The sequence below is a fragment of the Emydura macquarii genome, unplaced genomic scaffold (assembly GCF_026122565.2).
Source record: "Emydura macquarii macquarii isolate MOO-44397 ecotype Brisbane River unplaced genomic scaffold, CSIRO-AGI_Emac_v2 contig_2897, whole genome shotgun sequence".
Lineage (NCBI taxonomy): Eukaryota > Metazoa > Chordata > Testudines > Chelidae > Emydura > Emydura macquarii.
In genome coordinates this window covers 5,072,716-5,092,274 of record NW_027133034.1, presented here as the reverse complement: position 1 = coordinate 5,092,274, position 19,559 = coordinate 5,072,716, and the positions used below count along the sequence as shown (strand labels likewise).

The following is a 19,559-nucleotide window of genomic DNA, read 5'->3' as shown; positions in this document are numbered from 1 at the left end:
CACTTGTCTTTCTCATGGAGGTACTTTGAGGCTTATTTCATATTGTTTGTAAAGCATTTTGAGACAAGTGAAAATGTTTATTGTTGGCATTCCTCCTGCGGTGATTCTAAGGACTATGTCACAGAGGAACTGCAGAGCTACTAGTCTTATAATATTGAGTACTATTTTCTCTGTCTCATGCCAGGTAATTACAGTGGATGGTTGTCCCCACAGCACCCACATGAGTTCAGAGCCAACAGAAAGCTGTTTCTTGGGTGAAGAAGAGAAATACAGCAAGAACTGGCTAACTGTAGCTAATTTCAATCAGCTAAGTATGTAACACTCTTCAGCTGATGAAGCACAGAACTCCTGAATACACCAGTAACAGTCCAGGAGCCTAAAATGTCACCAACCAGAACCACCTCAAGAGGCAAATTATAGGGTTAGGTAGTAAATGCACACACTCATTCCCCCCACTCAAAGCAATGGACAGACAGAAGCATGGAGTGGGTGAAGCCTAGGTTCCATCTCCTCCAGTGTGCTGGCCACCACAGCTGAACTGTTGCAGGAGTTGGGGTAGTAATTTGCTACTGTTGTGGTACAGTAGCAGATTGCTACCTCTCAGAAGTAAACAGGGATTAGGGAATGGAATTGTGTCTCTGTGAGCCATGATTCCTGCCTTTGGGAGTTTCTGGAATGTGACCCGTCTGTGCGTAGGGTTGAAAATGCCAAGGTCAGGGCAGGATGCAAAAGGAAAGCAGATTCTCCCAGAACTGGTGCGTAACACTGAAGTTAGATTCCTCGACCAGTTGCAAACAGTGCTCCTGATTTCCCACACTGGTTATTGAGAAGCTACGACGAGAAATACACAGCTTCCTTTATTGCATCTGACTCCCAATCAGCAACTGGGTCCAGTAAAGAAATAAGTTATTTAAACTCTATTCCCTTTACCAAAATGTTCTCCTGATCCCCAAAGGGTTAGCCACATTGCCAGTTCAATATAGGTTTGGATCTTACCCAAAATACTACACTGCCAGCCAATCCATTAGTAACTAAAACTAAAGGTTTATTATAAAAGGAAAGAAACAAATAAGAAGATGATGTTAAATGGTCAAAACAATAAGATATATATGAATGACTTTAAAGTCCTTATATATCAGATTCTCAGCAGAATTGTGGAGTTCGCAGATTTGTACAGTTCCTCTGGTGTACATCCAGTACCTGGATGGGTCTCAGTCCTTTGTTTCACAGTTTCAGTTGTAGATGAATTGATTCAGAGGTAGGAAGCAGAAATGAAGACAATATGGGGATGGTGGAGCTGCCTTTTATGTCCCTTTGCCATGTGGCTGTCCCAAACACAGCTACACAGCACATGGCATGGAAAAGCCTCAGAGTCCCCTGTCCATAGGCATGTTCTCATATGTCCTGGTGACTCATAAGGTGTAGCCCCTGGGTTCTTTCACTGGATTCATCATACATTTGAATTCCCTTAATGGGCCATTAAGCAGGCTTAGTGCTGCTGCCATTCCCTTGGAGATGTCACCCAGAAACACCGCACAAGTTAGAAATATAAATATATCATACATATTTAGAACTCATAATACAAAACTGATACACATGTATAAACAATATTATCATACTTAACAAATTATAACCTTTCCAATGGTACCTGACATAGTGTATTTTGTAAGATTCATTCTAATTTTGTAATATCGATATCAATAATATTATAAATGATCACTTATATTCCAGACAGCGTCACATGGAGTATCACAGCATCTAACTGTGCAAGCACAATCTAGCCCTCATTAATATTTTTGAAGAGGTTTATGGTCATAGGTACTACTATGATATTATACATATTGATAGATTAGTTGGTTTTTGGTACCTTTCATTTTCTATTTGCAGCATAATAGGTAACCCACCATATATCTGTAGATTACTCAGATGTCATTGCTCAGAATACATTCTTCATAGAGAAGTAAATTTATGTCCCCTGTATTTGAGTGATAAGTTCTAAGTAATGTAGGCAGTATAGTTGTAGCTGTGTTGGTCGCAGGATATTAGAGACACAAAATGGGTGAGGTAATATCTTTTATTGGACCAAAATCTGTTGGTGAGAGAGACAAGCTTTGAGCCACACAGAGCTCTTCTTCAGGTCTCGGTCAAGTTCTAAAGAATGACATTTCTGACTCTTGTGTAGCCGTGATTCTCCAGCTCTTTCATTATACAGGCCAGATTTTAAGAGAGAGATTCTCCCACAGATCACCTTATCTCCTAACTCTGTCACCACACAGCTCTTAGACTACATTTTGCAGACCAGCAGGAAAAGCACCTTGGAGCACTGGTGCTCTACAGATCACAGCATGAGAAAACCTGAGCTACAGTAAAAGCTGTAGGCTAACAGAAAGTGGGAACAGTCTACCTCAGTTCTGTGAAATTCTGTTGTTGCTTTATATTGTTGGCTTCTAAAGTAATAGATCATATAGATACTTTATGAGTGTTTATTTTATAGTAATAATGCTTTTCATTTCAGTATTAGAAATATATTTTCTCGTCTTGCTTTCTTGGCTAGGTTTGGAACGTCTCAGTTATATGCACCAGAAAATGAAAAATCAAGAAACTGGTAGGCACTCTTTGCAAATCTGTGACTCTTTGAGGCAGTCTCAAGAGGTAAGATCTGAGGACATATCATGGACCAAATCCTTGGCTCATGTAAATTATTGTAGTTTCCATAGAGCTATGCTTGATTTTCACCAGCTGAGCTTCTGTCTTTTGATATGTGTCAAATTTCATTTCATGCTGGCAAGGTACATCTATGGTAGTAAATGAAAACTTACTGCTATGAACACTTAACAACAATTAATAAAGTAGGATATTAAACTAGTGAATCGTGAAATGAGACTGTGAATGAAGACAATGATCAGAAAGGTGAGCATTTAGTAGTAATTCTTTAGGCCATTAAGCAAATACACAATCTGGTGTTGAATGTGTGATTAGCGAACTAAGGTTGAATGAGGTGATTAGCGAACTAAGGTAACTCTGGCAAGTTCATCTTCATCATCTGCTGTGATAAAGCTGTGAAACCCTTAGATTTCCATGGGAGCACTCATGGTAGTCAAGTTATGTACATACATAAGTGTTTGCAGGATCAGAGGCTTTATGAGCTGCTCTGATTATGCACATAGGACAGTGATATATAGAAGCTACCGGTAACAGCCTGTTTCTTCTTCTCAGGATTTGAGTAATAGCATGATTGGGTCCACCTGGAAGAATAATCTGAACAGGAACTCCTCGTATGTATTCTTAACTATTGTAAGATACTTGCTGCATATCTACAAAAGCAGACTCTGTTGTAACCCAGTTCTGTAGATAGTGCAGCTTTCCGTTTTAGTTCTATAGTGCATTTGGGATGAGGAATTTGTGCATATGTAAAATGAAGGATTCGGGCAATAGACTTTTTTCAATAAAATAAAGGTGTATTGTTTATTTTAAAGGGTTATTAATTCAAATGTAACTTCTAATTTTAGAAGGAACATAAATTCTTTTATCTCTTCTATCCCACTATTATCTAATTTTCTCATTCATTCAGTCACCACAGCATCTTAACTACTTATTCTAATCTACTGAGTATGAAAGGCAACATTTGCTTTTGCTGCACAAATTGGGTATTTCTTTTTGAAATAACAAAAATCCAGCTGGTCCTGAAAAGCTCTCATTCTCTGATTAAAATCCTTTTTATCAGCTCTACGTTGGCAGTAAGTCTGTCTGCATTTGCAAAATATTTGACTTGCTTTCTATAAAGAGATTTTGGCAGTGGTTAAGCTATGATTATACTGAAATAAAATTATACTGGCTTGAAAAGTGTTTTCAATTTTCTTGTTTATTTCTTCAAATCTCTTGGATGTTTTTTCAACTTGCTTGATAATTGTCTTAATATTTGGGGTACTTTGTGTGTATCTATCTCTCTTCCTCCCTCTCTCCCTTGAGTTCATCACTGCAGTATACATCCCCACTACTTAGCAACCCTCCCTGATAAAATAAATAAAAGGCACATGGCATTGCCACATTCCACATGATTTCAACATGTATTTTTTAACAGTCTAACATGCTAAACTGAGAACAGAACTCACTTCTGTCACTTCCACAGAAGTCAGAGCAGTGTAATTACTCTTGATTTACACTGATGTGAGAGGAGAATTATGCCCATAATCTTTTGTCTTTTCAACTTCTGCTCCCCCACCCCCAATAGGTTCTGTCACTTGAAGCAACAGAGACTATTAAGTATCAGTAGCATTAGGGTTTACAGTATAGCCTTCCTGTTACAGACCAGCTACCAAAATGCAAGGCAACTGCAAAATATTGATCAAGTCTGACTGCATCCAGTACAGGGCAGTGGGACACATACAAGCCAGGACATCAAAGCTTAGGTTAAAATTAAAAAGCAAACAATCCACCTGCCACTCATCTGATTGAAGCGCTCTTTAAACAATATTGTTATTACCTAAACAAGACAGTGACCCAGAATTGTAAGCACAAATCAGAGAGGGGAAAATGCAGAGAAATACTGCTGTCTCTTAGTAATAAGTGATCAGTTGTATGTCAAAGCAACAATTTTATGCTCGTGATTCTTGTGTGTTATATAGTGAGATTAAATCTTTGTAAGTTTTGAATTGACATAGTTCAAATCCTTTCATTTCATTGCTTGTTTAATCACAGAACAGTTTGAAGCATAATTTTCTATGCTTGATTCTAAAACAGGTTGAGACGTTCAAACGGCATTGACAGTAAGTTTTTGATTGATTATTACTTGTCTTTAATTTCGTATTCGTAAATCCTACTTTCACAATTCTGAATTACATAACCGGAGAAGTGGTTCCATTGTAAGCATGGAGGGTAAACAGGAAGAGGGTTAACAATAATTAATACTCAACAGAAAGAATAGTAACTTTACAGTTTACTACATATAATGTGATAATATGTTTTCCCCATGCTAAAGGAAATTTCCATCTATTTTGTTAAACCCAAGAATATAAAATCTCACACACTTCTCAGCAGGAATGAACTGTGCTGTGTTTAAAAGAGAAGGATGAATTCTATCCCTGAGATTGCAAGAGAGTTCAATGGGAACCTTGACATATCTCTGAGGGTTACGCCTACCATAAAATTTCTGATTACAATTAGTGTTTCTAAGCACAGTCATGGTTGCAGCCATGGTAAGTTATTCTGGATGCAATTCCTTGGCACATGGAACTCTCTTTGAAGGATCAGGTCCATTGTTGCGTTGGCAGTGCAGAAGTTCAATGTCAAAGATGTAAATATGTTCTCAAGCTTCTTTGATATTTACTTAAAAGTTTGAAGGATGACTTTGTCCAGCAAAAACAGAACTTTTGTATGTAGCCTTTTCTAGTCAAGTTTATGTTCACAACGGGTAGCACTATGGGTATTTGGGCTGCAGATTTTGCAGTCACATATTAAAGAGACACTTTCAAGTTGAGTTTTCTTGCGGCTGATTAATATTTTTAAAATGCAAGCTTCTCAAAGAGCAGACTGGCTTTTAATTTCTTAAAAATGTTTTGAAGGTGTTTTGTATCCTCCTGTTAGAAGAGTGTTTTGGCTGGGGTCAAGAACAACACCAAATATTTGGAATGCTCCCTCTCCTCCTTGTACTCACTATTGTCTGCTGCTACTTCAGTTTTAGTTTCAACTCTGCTGCTGTTGATACTGGTAAACACTCTCTTGCAGAACTTGGGGAAGATCATTCACCATCACTACAACTGTAGAAATATGCTGTCAAATATGCAAAGTAAAAAAAACAAATTGACAATTTTTGGCAAACTTCTTTCAGTTATAATAATCTTATGTGTTGCTATTTAAAAATAGTACAAACATTTTAGACAGAAATATGATTTTCAAGTTGATAGAGTCCCATCAATGCATCCAAGTAATTGCTTTTCTTAAAGTGTTGGTCCCTAATAGGTAGTCACTGTGGGTCTGCACATGGTCCAGCACCCAGAACCAGACATTTTTCAATCATGTGTGTGGGGCTGCTGCTACGTCACCTTGTGCTACAAAGCAAGGGCATAAGTGGCAGCACACAGCAACCACCACCTCTTCAGTTTCTCTTCTATTGTGCACGGTCTGGGACAGAATGCTCCTCTGTCCATAGCTTGTTCAAAACTCTAATCCTGCAAATATTGTAGATAGTTAAATTAATAGTTTTCAGTATCTAGCCGGTTAGAAGTCTTAGTGTTGTTCAGTGGTTCCCAATCTTTTTGGCTTGAGGGCCACAAATATGATTTTTACAACCCTGAAGGGCCACCAGGCTCTGCCAGCAGCCCCTCCCCCCTACTGCAGCCAGAGGGAAGGAGTTCATCAAGGAGGATCTCCCATCCCCCTGGCTGCAGCAGGGAAACCGTGTGCTCCACCTGGGTCCCTAAGCAGCTATTCCCTTCTGCAGCCAGGGGGATGGGAGATCAGTGCTCCCCTTCCTCTGGCTTCAGCGGGGACCCAGTACCTAGGGACCCAGGTGGAGTGCTTTGACGTGCTCCCTGCTACAGCCAGGGGAATGGGAGATCCTCCTTGGTGATTTCCTGTCCCCTTGGCTGCAGCAAGGAGCCTGCACCGACGATGCGCTCTGGTGGGTACTTAGGCAGCGTCTGTCTTCTGTAGTCAGCGTGAGGGGAGCCGCAGGCCACTCTGAAAGACCCCGCTGGCCACTCTTGGCCTGCAGGCAATGTGTTGGGAATCACTGGTGTAGTTAGTTAGTTATTGGGGTTTGGTGTGTTTGCTTCCATTGTTCCTCTGATGCCTTGGCACTTATCCCCAAGGGCTCAGATTTCAAGCCTTGCCTCGTCTGCCACTGGGTCTTCTTGGTGAGTGACCTGCAGGAGAACGGCCTCTAGTGCCTAGGGGAATCACACATCTCATCGACGTGTGAGCTCTGTTCCTCTTTTGTCCCATGCATTAGGCAGTCTTGGAATGTCAGACTTCATTGGCAGGAGATGGCGCTCGCCATGAGACCTCGGTCAGATTGTTCCTTGCCTCATTGGCCAGAGCTGCCGAGCACTGCCCCATTGACAGTGATGGACCCCTCTAGCAGGCCCCAAAACTCTGTGGAATGGAATCATGATGAAGGTAAGGAGAAGCACCTTCATAAGAGGTCGGACAAATCTGCTCAGAAGTCCTCAAAGAAGAGAGCAGCTTTCCCCTTTCCCTCAGGACTAAGCTAGATTCCACACCCCAGAGCAGGAGTGCTTGGAGCTCAAGGGTAATGAGGGCAGGCACTCACAGTACCAGGAGCTTTATGTGCTCCAAAACCATCCACCAAAGAACACAAGGACAGTAAAGAATACTCACTGCCTGCACTGGCAGTACCACACTGCATGGCCATGCTTGCACTGACAGATCCTGTATCAGAGCCTCCAGCCAGTTCTCCTCCAGCCAGACCTCAGCCCAGCTCAAAGACCTGACATCCAGAAAACTTGATATCCAGAGTCTTTGATACTAACAGACCTGGTGTTAGTGAGGGACATCACTACACCATCTACATGTCACTCTCTGATACTGAGCTCTAGCAAAACTACAGATGTTCTGACATCATTGTGGCACAGCTCTCTGAAGCCTGCCTCAAACTGTGTGACCTTAGCACAGCCAGTGTTGATGGCTTCACCTTTTGAGTTGGATAATTCTTACTCAGAAGGAAGAACAGGACACTGCCACCGGTTCTGCTGAGGCTCTACTCATAAGAACGGCCATATTGGGTCAGACAAACGCTCCATCCAGCCCAATATTCTGTCTTCCTACAGTGGACAGTGCCAGATGCTTCAGAGGGAATGAATAGAGCAAGGCAATTTTGAGTGATCCAGTCCCAGCTTCTAGCTGTTGGAGGTTTAGGGACACCCAGAGCATGGAGTTGTGTCTGACCATCTTGGCTAATAGCCATTGATGGACATATTCTCCAGAAACTTATCTAATTCTTTTTTGAACCCACTTATACTTTTGGCCTTCAGAACATCACAAGAGACTAGCCCAAATAAGAGCCTCCTGGGGACCCTCTTATCACTGGGACCAGCATCTGACAACCAGGGAGCAATGGTACCCCCCATGGGGTTCACTCCTTTACCCCTGATCTCAGACACCTCCTGAGGAAGATCCTCGGCTACCACTGGGGCACTTAGAAGAGCAGGAGCAGTTGGTACTGCTGGGTCTGCTGACAGTTTCTTCATCATCTCCTGATGAGGGGGGTGAGGTCGGTATCGCACTCTCTGACAGATGACTGCTCAGGGGGAGCACTGAAACACTCCTGATCCTGCTGGAAGACATTCAGGATCCATACATAAGCTCCCGTACAATCTCCAGTCTGAGGATTTACAAAAACAGAAACCCCAAGATAAGCCTCTGAATAGGGGATCTCTTGGAGTAAGGTACCATAACTGGGAAAAAAAGGGGGGGTGGGGTGGAATTAGGGTACTCAGGAGTTGGTATATGCCTATTGCTAACCTCAACAGAGAAAGTGAAAGGCAGTGTTTCTGTTGCTGGAGGCCAGTGGATTCAGGGAGCTGATCTACAGCTGGCACAGACAGGACTTCCTTACGCTAAGGGCAGGTGGTAGCAAGGTCCCTCACAATTCTGGATGCACCTGGGAAGCATCACATTCACCCACTCAAAGACTCTTACACCACCCTCCATTCCCAGGGACTATCCACCCTGGCACTGCACAGGAAATATTTCAGACCTCTGCAGTATAGGTTCCAGCCAGCCCCACAACCATTATACCACCAGAGATCCTATGAACTACTGAGAAATCACCACAGGTTACTGAGAGGCAGACACATGGTTCCTCTCCAGACCCAGAAGCCTTTCACAGGATGCTTGAGAGCCATTTCTTGGCTCTTGAAGAAAACCCAGGAAAGTCCATTTTTATACCCACAATGACTATAGAACTTATAGGAGCAGTCCTGGACATGAATGCAACCAGGGTCTACTTATTGCCGGATAGATGCCTCGCAACGCAGGACTTTATTATCCAACTTCAACTTGATCCTCAAATGACAGTGTGGTCCTGCTAGGTCCTCCTGGGTCACATGCGTACACCATGCGTATAAGTGATCCCCCCTTCACCTTGCTTCACCTGCACAGCCTCCAGACTTGGTTGAATAAAGTCTGTGTCCTGAATGCTGACTCATTAGGCAAGAGTGTCACTTCTTCCCAGCATCTGGACACCTCTCACCTGATGAGAGAAAAGACATGATTGTAAGGGAGTTCCCTTTATCCCCCTCACCCACAAGGACACTTATCACAGAACCGGCTCTTGTTGGCTGAGAAGCACACCTGGACAACCACGTAGTTCAGGGTTCCTGGACTCCACAAGCAGAAACAATCACACCAACCTGGCATCCTGCCATCTGACAGCCTGGCTTTTGGATGGGCAATGGAGTTAGAGAGATCCTACTTGATGAAGGTCTGAGCCATCGGCCTCAGTAGCCAGAAGGTTGACTCGGAAGTGCACCTGGACAACCACGTAGCTCAGGGTTCCTGGACTTCACAAGGGTCCATGTCCCACATCAACCATCTCGAGCTGTGAGCAGTACACAGGGCATGTCAACAGTTCCTGCCTTTCATTTGATCCACTCAGTCAAGTCAGGTCAAACCATATGATCACTGTTTACTATATAAACGGGGAGCAAGGGCCACACCTCTCTGCAGGGAGATGGCACAGCTATGGAATTGGTGCCTCCACCATCATATTACCCTCTTGGCAGCGCACCTACCATGAGTAATGAACTCCCTAGCAGACAGCCTCCTTAGGCATTTTCATATGGATCATGAATAGAAATACCACTCATCCATGGCACAACAGATTTGTCTTCAGTGGTGATTCCCATCTTGGGAACTCTTCGCCAACCCAGCCAAACAAGAAGTGGCTAATTTACTGTTCTCGCAATGCACAGGGATACAGATCTAGAGGGGATGCCTCCCTAGTACAGTGGTCAGACCCCCTGATGTATGCCTTCCCTCCCATCTTCCTCCTCCCATGCATCCTCAGGAAAATCAAGGTGACTGTAATCTTAATAGCTCCTTGGTAGCTGAGACAGTTTTGATTTACTATGGCTCTCCAGGCCTCCCTTCCATGCGGTCACTAACAGAAGTCTCGAAACCTCCTGTCACAGAAGGAGGGCAGAAGCAAAAAGCCCAATCTGGCATCCCGCCATCTGACAGCCTGACTTTTGGATGGACAATGGAATTAGAGAGACCCTGCTGGAGGAACGTCTGAGCCATCTGCCTGAGTAGCTGAAAGCCCTCCACGAGCATGTGTTACATAGCCAAATGGAAGCTCTTTTCTCGATGGTGCCATGAATGCCAATTGCTCCCAGAAGAGGCTGGCATTCCCCTTATCTTGGACTATCTCCTCTCCTTAAAATCTTTGGGCCTCTCACTGAGTTCACTGTGAGTACATCTAGCAGCCTTTAATGCCTTCCATTCCCCCAGTGGAAAAAACTGTTCAATTTTTTATCCACCTACAACTCTAAATTTTTTAAAAATGCATCATGAGAACATTCTAATTAGTGTCAAGGTCAGTGCTGGCTAGGAGTTTGAACCTGGTTTCTCTCTACCTTAATGAACTCACTGTTTGAACCCTTGGCCTCCTTTATCATGCTGGAGGTATTTATTACATTTATCAATGAAGGCAGCCCTCCTCATGGTTATCGCCTCAGTCAGAAGTATAGGCAAACTTGAGGCCCTTATTGGGACTTCACTTTATATCATCTTTCCCAAAGATAAAGTATTCCTGATCCTGGGCACATAGCTTGCGTACCCACAGTGAATACAAAGAGGGACCCCATATTGCAAAGAACTCCAGTTACTATAAGGTAATAACCTTCCTTCTCCACTGGAAAAAAATAATTTAAAATAGATAATGGAAATATTTCTATTAGGTAATATAAAACTTTGTTTTTATAAAACATAGATTTGTGACCAAATTTGACATGACAGTGTCTCTTTAAATTAGTTTTGCCAATAAATTATTTGTCTGTTCATATTTTTACAGCATTTTAAATGTCATGGATCGGTATTATTATAACTTCTGTGTAATAGTATATAGTAAATGGAATGTGTAGTGACTGAGTATGGAGTTGCAAAAATCATGCCTTTGGGATGTTGTAAAGCATGATGGACAGCAAAGTGCTTTTTCAACATCCCAAAGGTGTAATTGGCTCAGAGAAACTACATGTCCTTGAGGTTAATATTGCTAGTCTCCCTTCATTTCCTTGTATAAATAAGTCGTATGGCTATATTAAATTGATGACTGAAAATTGCCAGCATACTGTACATTATAACATAGTTAAAGTCAATTAGTGATTCCTCTCTTTAGAATGCTGAGACAGTCATTCTTATTAATCTGTTTCATGACAAACTTGAAGGGAATACATTCAAAATCATTCACTTCTCTCTCCTACAATAATTAACATAGTAATCCTTTTAAAATAATTTCAGAAATCTCAGTCTCCTTGAAAACAACTCAGGACTTGCACCATCATTATTCAGGTAAGCAGGAGGCACTTGAACGACAGCTGAGCAACTGCACCCATTAACAAGCTGTGGTAATATTTGTATGATTCTTATGCATGCTTCAGTTTCCCCCTGTGGTTTGTACTGCTATGAATTGAATGTAGAGGAAAGGAACAAAGTGATAGACTCACGTAGCCATCTGATTGGAGATCAGAGTCACTAAGAAATTGAACAGAAATTGAATAGAGGATCCAGACGAGACAATGGAAAAACCAATGACTGGGACATTCACACATAGGGTATGTCTATACTGCAATATAGCCAGGGTTTGAACTCAGGCTCAAGCATAAGCCCCCTTCCATCTATCTACAGACAAATCATGCTGACCTAGGATTTGGACCCCGGGTTCCAGGACCCCATGGGAATCTGTGCCTGAGTCAAGCCAGAATCCAGGATTCAAGCCCTATTGCTTTGCAATGTAGATACAGCCCCTCTGGACTCATGCTCTGGGAGTCTGCCAAAAGTGTCCCACAGTCCCACAGGTCGACTTTGTCCTTTGGACAGTCAGGTTTGGTGGACAGTCAACTTTTTCCACACTATACCACGAACAAAGGGCTGGAGCAGCCATATTTTGGGAGGGCACTAGGAAGCCTAGGATATGGGTAGTTGGATTTGGGTCCACATGCAGTGGAGATGCTGGAACCTCAGGTTGGGACCCAGGGTTCAATAATTCCTAACCTGATGTGAACCATTTGTTAACCTGAGACTTTAGTGTCTACACTCATTCTTAACCTGAGGTTACAAATCAGTGTAGACACTGAAGTCTTAGGTTAACAAATCTAGCATCTGCCAACTCAAGTTCTACTAACCCTGGGTTTACACTGCAGTGTAGACATACCCTCAGGGACTAATATCCAAGAGCAGAGCAAAAGCCCTGCAGAACAAAGGGGAAAGGTGTCAGGTGGCTGTGTTAAGAGCTGTTTCATTCACAGTTTCATTGTTGTGTAGACTTCCAGCCTTGGACTGGCTGAGCTCTGGGACCTTCCCACCTTGCAGGGTCCTAGAAGCCCAGGCTCCAGTCTGAGCCTGGAAGTCCACACAGCAACGAAACAGCCCCGTGAGCCCAAGTCAGCTGACATGGGCCAGCCATGGTTGTCTAGTTGTTGTGTAGAAATATGCCTAGAAACACAGGACTGTCACCTGGGTTGAAGACAAAAGAACAGAGACAGAGAATGGAAGCAGAAATGGTTCCTACAGCAACATAGCTCAAGGGAGCCCTGGCTTTAGACTGTTTAAATTATGTCTTAATTTTTCTTTCCTATGGACATATGGGCTTTCAGATTCTGTACGTCAGGTGACTAATACATTGCTACCTTGCTTTGAAAGGGTTGGTTGGTGTCACAACAAATACTTACTCGGAGTATTGCGCCCTGAACGGGTAAAGAATAAATCTTCCACAGGAATCTGGCTTGGCTGGTCTCACTGCAATGAGCTCCAGAGAGCGAGAGAAGAATTGCTAGCATGCAAAGGCCCAGTTTTGGAGTTGCGGAGGCCATGGGCCTGCCCTCATGTGAATCCGAGGGGTCTGGCATGAGACCCTGCGAATCCATAACACAAGCACATTAATTCTTTCTCTGTCATCTTCTGTGGCTCCCACTTTAAAGAATCACACTAGAGCTCACCCCAGTGGAAGCCCTATATTAATTTCATACCTAACACTGCATTGAGGCCATTTCAGGTATTTGTTGGCAAATGATGATAAAGAAAATAATAGGCCTTGGCAATCAAAAACTTTCACAGTTTCACAGTCAATGAAAACTTCAAGAACTGAACTATAATGCCAGAAAAGACAAGGGCAATGGTTTGTTCATAGCTGTCACCTCCAGTCTTGATAAAGTACAGTATTTGCTGCACTTTCCTCCTTTCTTCTTGCCTGCTGGAGTGGATTTCTTCAGTTAATTTGTACTGTACTACTTAATCTGTGTTTATAGATTTATGAACTCGCTGGATGTCTAGCAGGGAATAAATCTTTTGGACACTGATTGCCTACATGGCTGTTTTATTCCTAAATTGAGAATGCACATAGATTGCTTCAAAGCTACAGATTTCTATGCTTTCTGGTGAGGAGGAGAATTGTCCAAAACCTACCAGCAGATGTCCCTGTAGACCACACTACCTTAGATCTTTCATGAGAAACTTTGGATAAAACATAAGCAATATCCAGCTATCTGAACTTCAGAGAGTGTGCCATATTTACAATGAATAGTATCGAATTTTTTCATCCCAAGGGCAGGTATAACTCCACTGACTTTGATAATATTATGCCTGTGACAAATTTGACCTAGCATCTATTTGTGCATGTTATTTAATTAGGTGATATTTTTCAATACAATCTAGAATCTGTTCCATTGTCAGCATACAAAAATAGATGTTTTCAGAGGCTTTTGGGTTATTTTTTTTCATTTGTAATGCAAGGATGGACTTGTGTCTGCAACACTGGGTGGGACTAGGGGAACCTGAGTTCAGTTCTGGATTTTACCACAGAGTTCCTGTGTGACTTTTGGGAAATCACTTAATCTCTCTGTGCATCAGTTCACACATCTGTAAACTCTGGCTAATACTTCTCTGCTTCTTAGATACTCTGAGGATAAGTCCATAAACACTTGGTTGATGCTCAGAGGTTATAGTGCTAGAGGCCATATATATATAGATAGATAGATAGATGAAAGGCTGACCACATTGTAATATTACAATAAAGCATTGTCAAATATTTCTGAAAATCAACCAAGCCAATGCTAGCCCAGTGTAACAGAACTGTCTGTTTTGTTTGCAGCTGTTGAAAGGAACAATTTAATGAGGCTTGCTCACACTATACCATTTACGCCAGTCCAGTTCTTTGGTGAGTGCTAATTTCTCTGTTCTGTTTTGAATGTATTATAGTCACAGCATGGAATATTTTTTAAAGAAAGCAGTTAAAAAAAACCTCATAGGTTGGATTAATTTAGGTAGATATAATTTACAGTCATTTTCTGAAAGGAATAACTTCTGTAACCTGCACTCTGGGCTAGAGAGTGTGAGAATGATACTATAACCTGGTGGGTAAGACACCCACCTGGGAAACCTAGGGTCTAGTTCCCCTGTTCCAATCCACAGTGGAACAGCTTCAACATGAGATATTGAGGGAGCCCCACACATCAGAATATCCCAGAGCTCAGTGGCTACAGCACTCTCCAGAGAGTGGAGAGACCTCTCTTCATATCTTTCCTCCCAATGAGGCAGAGGGAGAAATTAAACCTGGGTTTCCCAAGTGAGTGCTCTAACCACTGGAATAAAAGGTATTAGGTAAGCACCTTCTCTGGCTGTTCTGTGTGGACAGAGGCAGGTACCTAATTCATTCTCACAAGAAACATCTGAGTCGCCTAAGCCAACTGACTCCAAGAGAGGCGGTTCCAATTGTGGATCATTAGCAGAGATAGACCCCTTCCTGCAGATCATACATACACGCCGAACTCCTGGAGAGAAGTGGATCGTAGGATGCACTGCTGCTGTTGGCAAGTCCCATTGGTTAGCATTGGCAGCTCCCTGCCTAGCATGCTGGCTTCTGTGGATTTCATTCTGAGCTGACTATCTCTCCCCATTCATTGTATAGAGAGCCCAGATGCCCAGGCTTTCTGGTTCACAGTGGGGTTCCAGGGATTTTTCTAGATGCCTAAAAGTTAGGCATTGCAATGCTAAGTATTGCAAAGCCTAAGTTCCTTTGTGGAGCCAGGTCCCAGGAGCTCTCCTACACAGGGTGCTCTGGGCCTGAAATGTACTGTGCCAGCTCACCTGGCTCTGAGAGGTCTCCCTTTCCTCTTGACGTCTCTTCAGCCCATCTTCTCCCTCACCCTTGATTTGTGTGGCTTTTTTATATGGTTTTTAAATCCATACTCCACTTGTGGAGTTCTTTTGTGTGGAGAGAATTCCAAACAATAAAACTGATCGATATAGAATTTGAAGGGTTTTTAAAAATTCTTTTATCCATTTATTAGCAGTTTGTTTCATTAAGGAAATAATTCAGTATTCTACAGCAATCCCGCCCCCCCCCCCCCCCCAACACTGCCACATCTTGATTATACAATTTAGGGCCTGATTTTCCACTCCCTTAATTTGGTTCAACTTTAACAGAGCTGATATAAACTGTGTAATGCAGTGGAGAATCAGACCCCTAGTATCTGGGACCATTACTGCAGAATACTTCCCTTGGATGTTGTATAAAATGATCTTAGGACATAGAAATGGTATTCTTAAATGTTAATTATTCTATCAATAATTCTGATCAGTATTCCATTTAACTGAACATTTGTAGGCCTAATTAGTGGGCCTAATTTTCAGCCTGGCTTATACCTGGCCTTCTGTGTGGCACCTGTAATTATTTGTGTGTACAGGCAATGTACCTCAAGATGCTCACAGATCAGATGCTCGTATGTCTATATTACATTAATTGCCTCTGCAAATAACCTCAGTCACAAAAAGGGATGGGAGGCTGGTTATATTCGTTTATGGAAGATAATAATAAATAGTTTTCCCCTGTCTACTGGTCAAGGGTAGAATACTCTGTTACAAGTACACAATGAGACAGAATATGAGATTGAGCAGAATCTGAATGCAAAATTATGCTGTTAAGTGTGATAGAATTTCGTGACACAGGAATTTCTAGGAACAAAGCCAATTTCTTAATTTAAAACAGTAAACTTAAATCTCCATGTTTATTTGTCTCAATTTCTTCCCATCACCCTTAGTTTATATTAAAACAGAACCCTGAATATTATAGAAAAGCTGATGTCCTTCTAGCTTCAGAGGATTCACTTGTTCCCAGTGTGTGTTAGTTTGGGCCAGACTCTGCTCATCTTGATTAGTATCTGATTTCTCAAATAACCCTGTTGAAATCAATGGGACTGCCATGGAGCAAGGTGCTAGTGCGAATAAGGATGGCAAAATCCAGCAATTAGCTTTTACAGTAGTCCTCAAGATAAAGGTGTTACCTGTTACCAGCAAGCAAGATCAAAAGGGAAAAATGGTATGAGTAGTATTGATCTTAATTGTTTTCAATCAGATTAAAAAAAAATCTCGCTAAAAATTCTTCTTGTATACAAATACAAAGAGGATGAGAGAGAGTCTCAGCATATTTTGATTTAATTTCAGTTTAACCCATTATAAATAAGATATTGGTGTTTAAAGACAAAGGTTTAGACCCAGCTATCCATAAAATCCACTAAGTCTGCTGCTACTGGGAAAAGCACTAAAAAAAAAGAAAATGACCACAGCTGTTTTTGATAAGATCCCCTGGTTTAAATGAACATGATTTGCTTGTGTTGAAGAATGCTTGAAGGCTCGAATTCATCCCTTTAAAGAAGGCCAGTTCAACTCTGTGCACCACTTAAGTCCTCAAAATAGAGAGCCAGTGTAGTTTAAGGGGTTCATAGTTCTTGTGCTGGCACTCTAGACAAGGGTGAACTTCACCTATTGTGAACAATAGAAGACTTGGATCATATTTCAGGAATACAATTTCTCTTTGGGTAACATAGTGGAAATCCATATTGTTAAAGTGAAAAAGTTATATGCTATTTTAGGGTAAGAAATGTAAGTGTCAAATGGTGTTGCTGTGATTTGTGATACTTATAAACAAAACTTCTTTTGATCTCAGCTGGAGAGGAGGTGACAATCTATCGGCTAGAAGAGAGTTCGCCTTTGAACCTAGATAAAAGCATGTCATCCTGGTCACAGCGTGGGATGGCTGCAATGATCCAGGTCTTGTCCCAAGAGGAGATGGATGGAGGTCTCCGTAGAGCCATGAAGGTCATTTGTAGCTGGTCTGAGAATGATGTATTGAAGTTGGGACAAGTCTTTATTGTGAAGTCTTTTCTTCCTGAGGTGGTTCAGACATGGCAGAGGATATTTCAGGAGGGCACAGTGCTACATCTGTGCCTGAGGGTGAGTATAAATCTGGAGGGAAACTGTCCAGCCCAGTTTGGCAGGTATAAAATGGCCTGGATTTGACCTGCTCTTTAATTATCATTGTTACCCTATTGGAGAGAGGGGCTTGGAACAAATTCATCGCCTATTTATGATTTATAAGGAACACTCCCTTTTTGTATTTATGCTGGCCTTTCTTTATAGTCTTATGTAAAAGTAATACTAATAAATCTGGTTTTGTTTAGGAAATACAACAGCAAAGGGCTGCTCAGAAGCTGATATATACCTTCAACCAAGCAAAGCCACATACCATTCCATATACTCCAAGGTAGGGAAATTGCCTTTCTGGAATGAGGAAGAAAAGACTAAATACAATCTTTTGCAATATTTGTCAGGCACTTTATACCTTTCTGTGACTTGATGACTCTAAGAAGTCATAAGAATAATACACGTGACCTGTCCGTGCCTAGGGGAGCCACCTGAAAATGCCAAGGTCAGGGCAGGCTGTAAAAGGAGAGCAGATTCTCCCAGCATTGGTGGGTGATACTGAAGTCAGACTTCCCAACCAGCCACAAACAGTGCTTCTGATTCCCCCAAACCGGTTATCAAGAAGCCAAAATAAAAATATACACAGCCCCCTTTACTGCATTTCAGTCTCTGGCTCCCAATCCGCCACTAGGTCCATTAAAGAGATCAGTTATTTAAAACTCTATGCTCTTTACCAAAAGTTTTCTTCTGACCCCAAAGGGTCAGCCACAGCACCAGATCAATATAAGTTTAGATTTTACCCAAAATACCACGCTGCCAGCCACTCCTTTAGTAACTAAAACTAAAGGTGTATTATAAAAAGAAAGAAACAAGCTGTAAGAGAAATGTTAAAGGATTAAAGCAATCAGATACATACAAATGATTTGAAAAGTCCATATATATCAAGTTTCAAGTAGAATTGTAGAGTTTGCAGGCTTGTATAGTCCATCTGGTATACATCCAGTATCTGGATGGGTCTCAGTCCTTTGTTTCACAGCTTCAGTTCAGTTCAGTTGTAGATGAGTTGATCCAGAGGTAGGCTGGAGACTAAAGACAAAATGAATGTCGTGCAGCTGCCTTTTATGTCCTTAGGGCTTTGCCATGCTGCTGTGGAATTTTACAGGAACAACATGGAGTCCAGAGTCACATAAGTAAATCCTGGTGACTCATCACGTATATCCCTGGCTTCTCCCCCTGGGCTCCTTGTACCTGTGAATTTCCTTAAAGAAGTTAATTAATTAATTTCCATTAAGCAGGCTAGTGCTGCAGCCATCCTGTCTGGGGTGTTGCCCAGACACAGCACAATTTGAAATACAGATATATCAACCATATCTATAGCTTCCATTACACATATAACACATGAACATAAACATTATAATCTTACTTAGCACAGTATAGCCTTTCTAACAGTACCTGACATGGCATATATAATATGAATTATGATTTTGACATACTGATGTTAAACAATATAATAAATGCCCTCGCCCCCAAATCCAGCCAGCGTGACAACACGTATCACTAGATAACCTGGCTGGCCATTGTCCTATGTCTTAAAATCTTTCTCTTCACTGTATTGGCCGAGACCTGTTCATGCGCTGTCCTTCCCGTAGGTTGAAACTGCTGATGCTTAGACACGCTGGTGCTTGGTGCATTAAAAATGCATCTGTAGTGACACAGTTTTAAAGAAAACTCTGGATTGCAGGTGACATTGATTAAGTGACTTAAATAAGAGTGTGCTGGGAGCAGGAGGTTTTCAGCGAGATCTCTCAACTATGGCACTTATTCCCCTTCTCCTTGGTTTTATAAAGCCCAGCTTTGTTGATTGTCTTCCAAGGCCTATTTTCTTCTGCGTAGTTTTTATGAAGAGGGCAGGTTGATAACATTTGACTGGGTGAGTGGAGGAATTTTTGGGAAATATAAAGGATTAGGTGGTGTGCATTAACTGGGGCAGATTGGTGAGGTTTTTTAATAGATGTCCATCTAAATGAAATTGTATCCATACTTTTAATATTTGTAACGTGCATAAAGCTTATGATAAGCATTAATTAAATTGAAATAAATAAATCAAATAAATATACATGAAT

General features: G+C 41.8%; 1 protein-coding gene across 1 annotated transcript in view; it reads left to right on the top strand.

Moving 5' to 3' along the window:
* TRPM6 (transient receptor potential cation channel subfamily M member 6) overlaps positions 1-19,559 on the top strand; it is a 155,547-nt gene that overhangs the window by 117,769 nt on the left and 18,219 nt on the right. The window contains exons 28-35 of the mRNA XM_067569200.1: positions 185-311; positions 2,555-2,652; positions 3,217-3,275; positions 4,741-4,766; positions 11,479-11,529; positions 14,327-14,392; positions 17,180-17,466; positions 17,694-17,776. Coding sequence (XP_067425301.1) covers positions 185-311; positions 2,555-2,652; positions 3,217-3,275; positions 4,741-4,766; positions 11,479-11,529; positions 14,327-14,392; positions 17,180-17,466; positions 17,694-17,776 — 797 coding nt within the window. The remainder of the gene's footprint in view (positions 1-184; positions 312-2,554; positions 2,653-3,216; positions 3,276-4,740; positions 4,767-11,478; positions 11,530-14,326; positions 14,393-17,179; positions 17,467-17,693; positions 17,777-19,559) is intronic.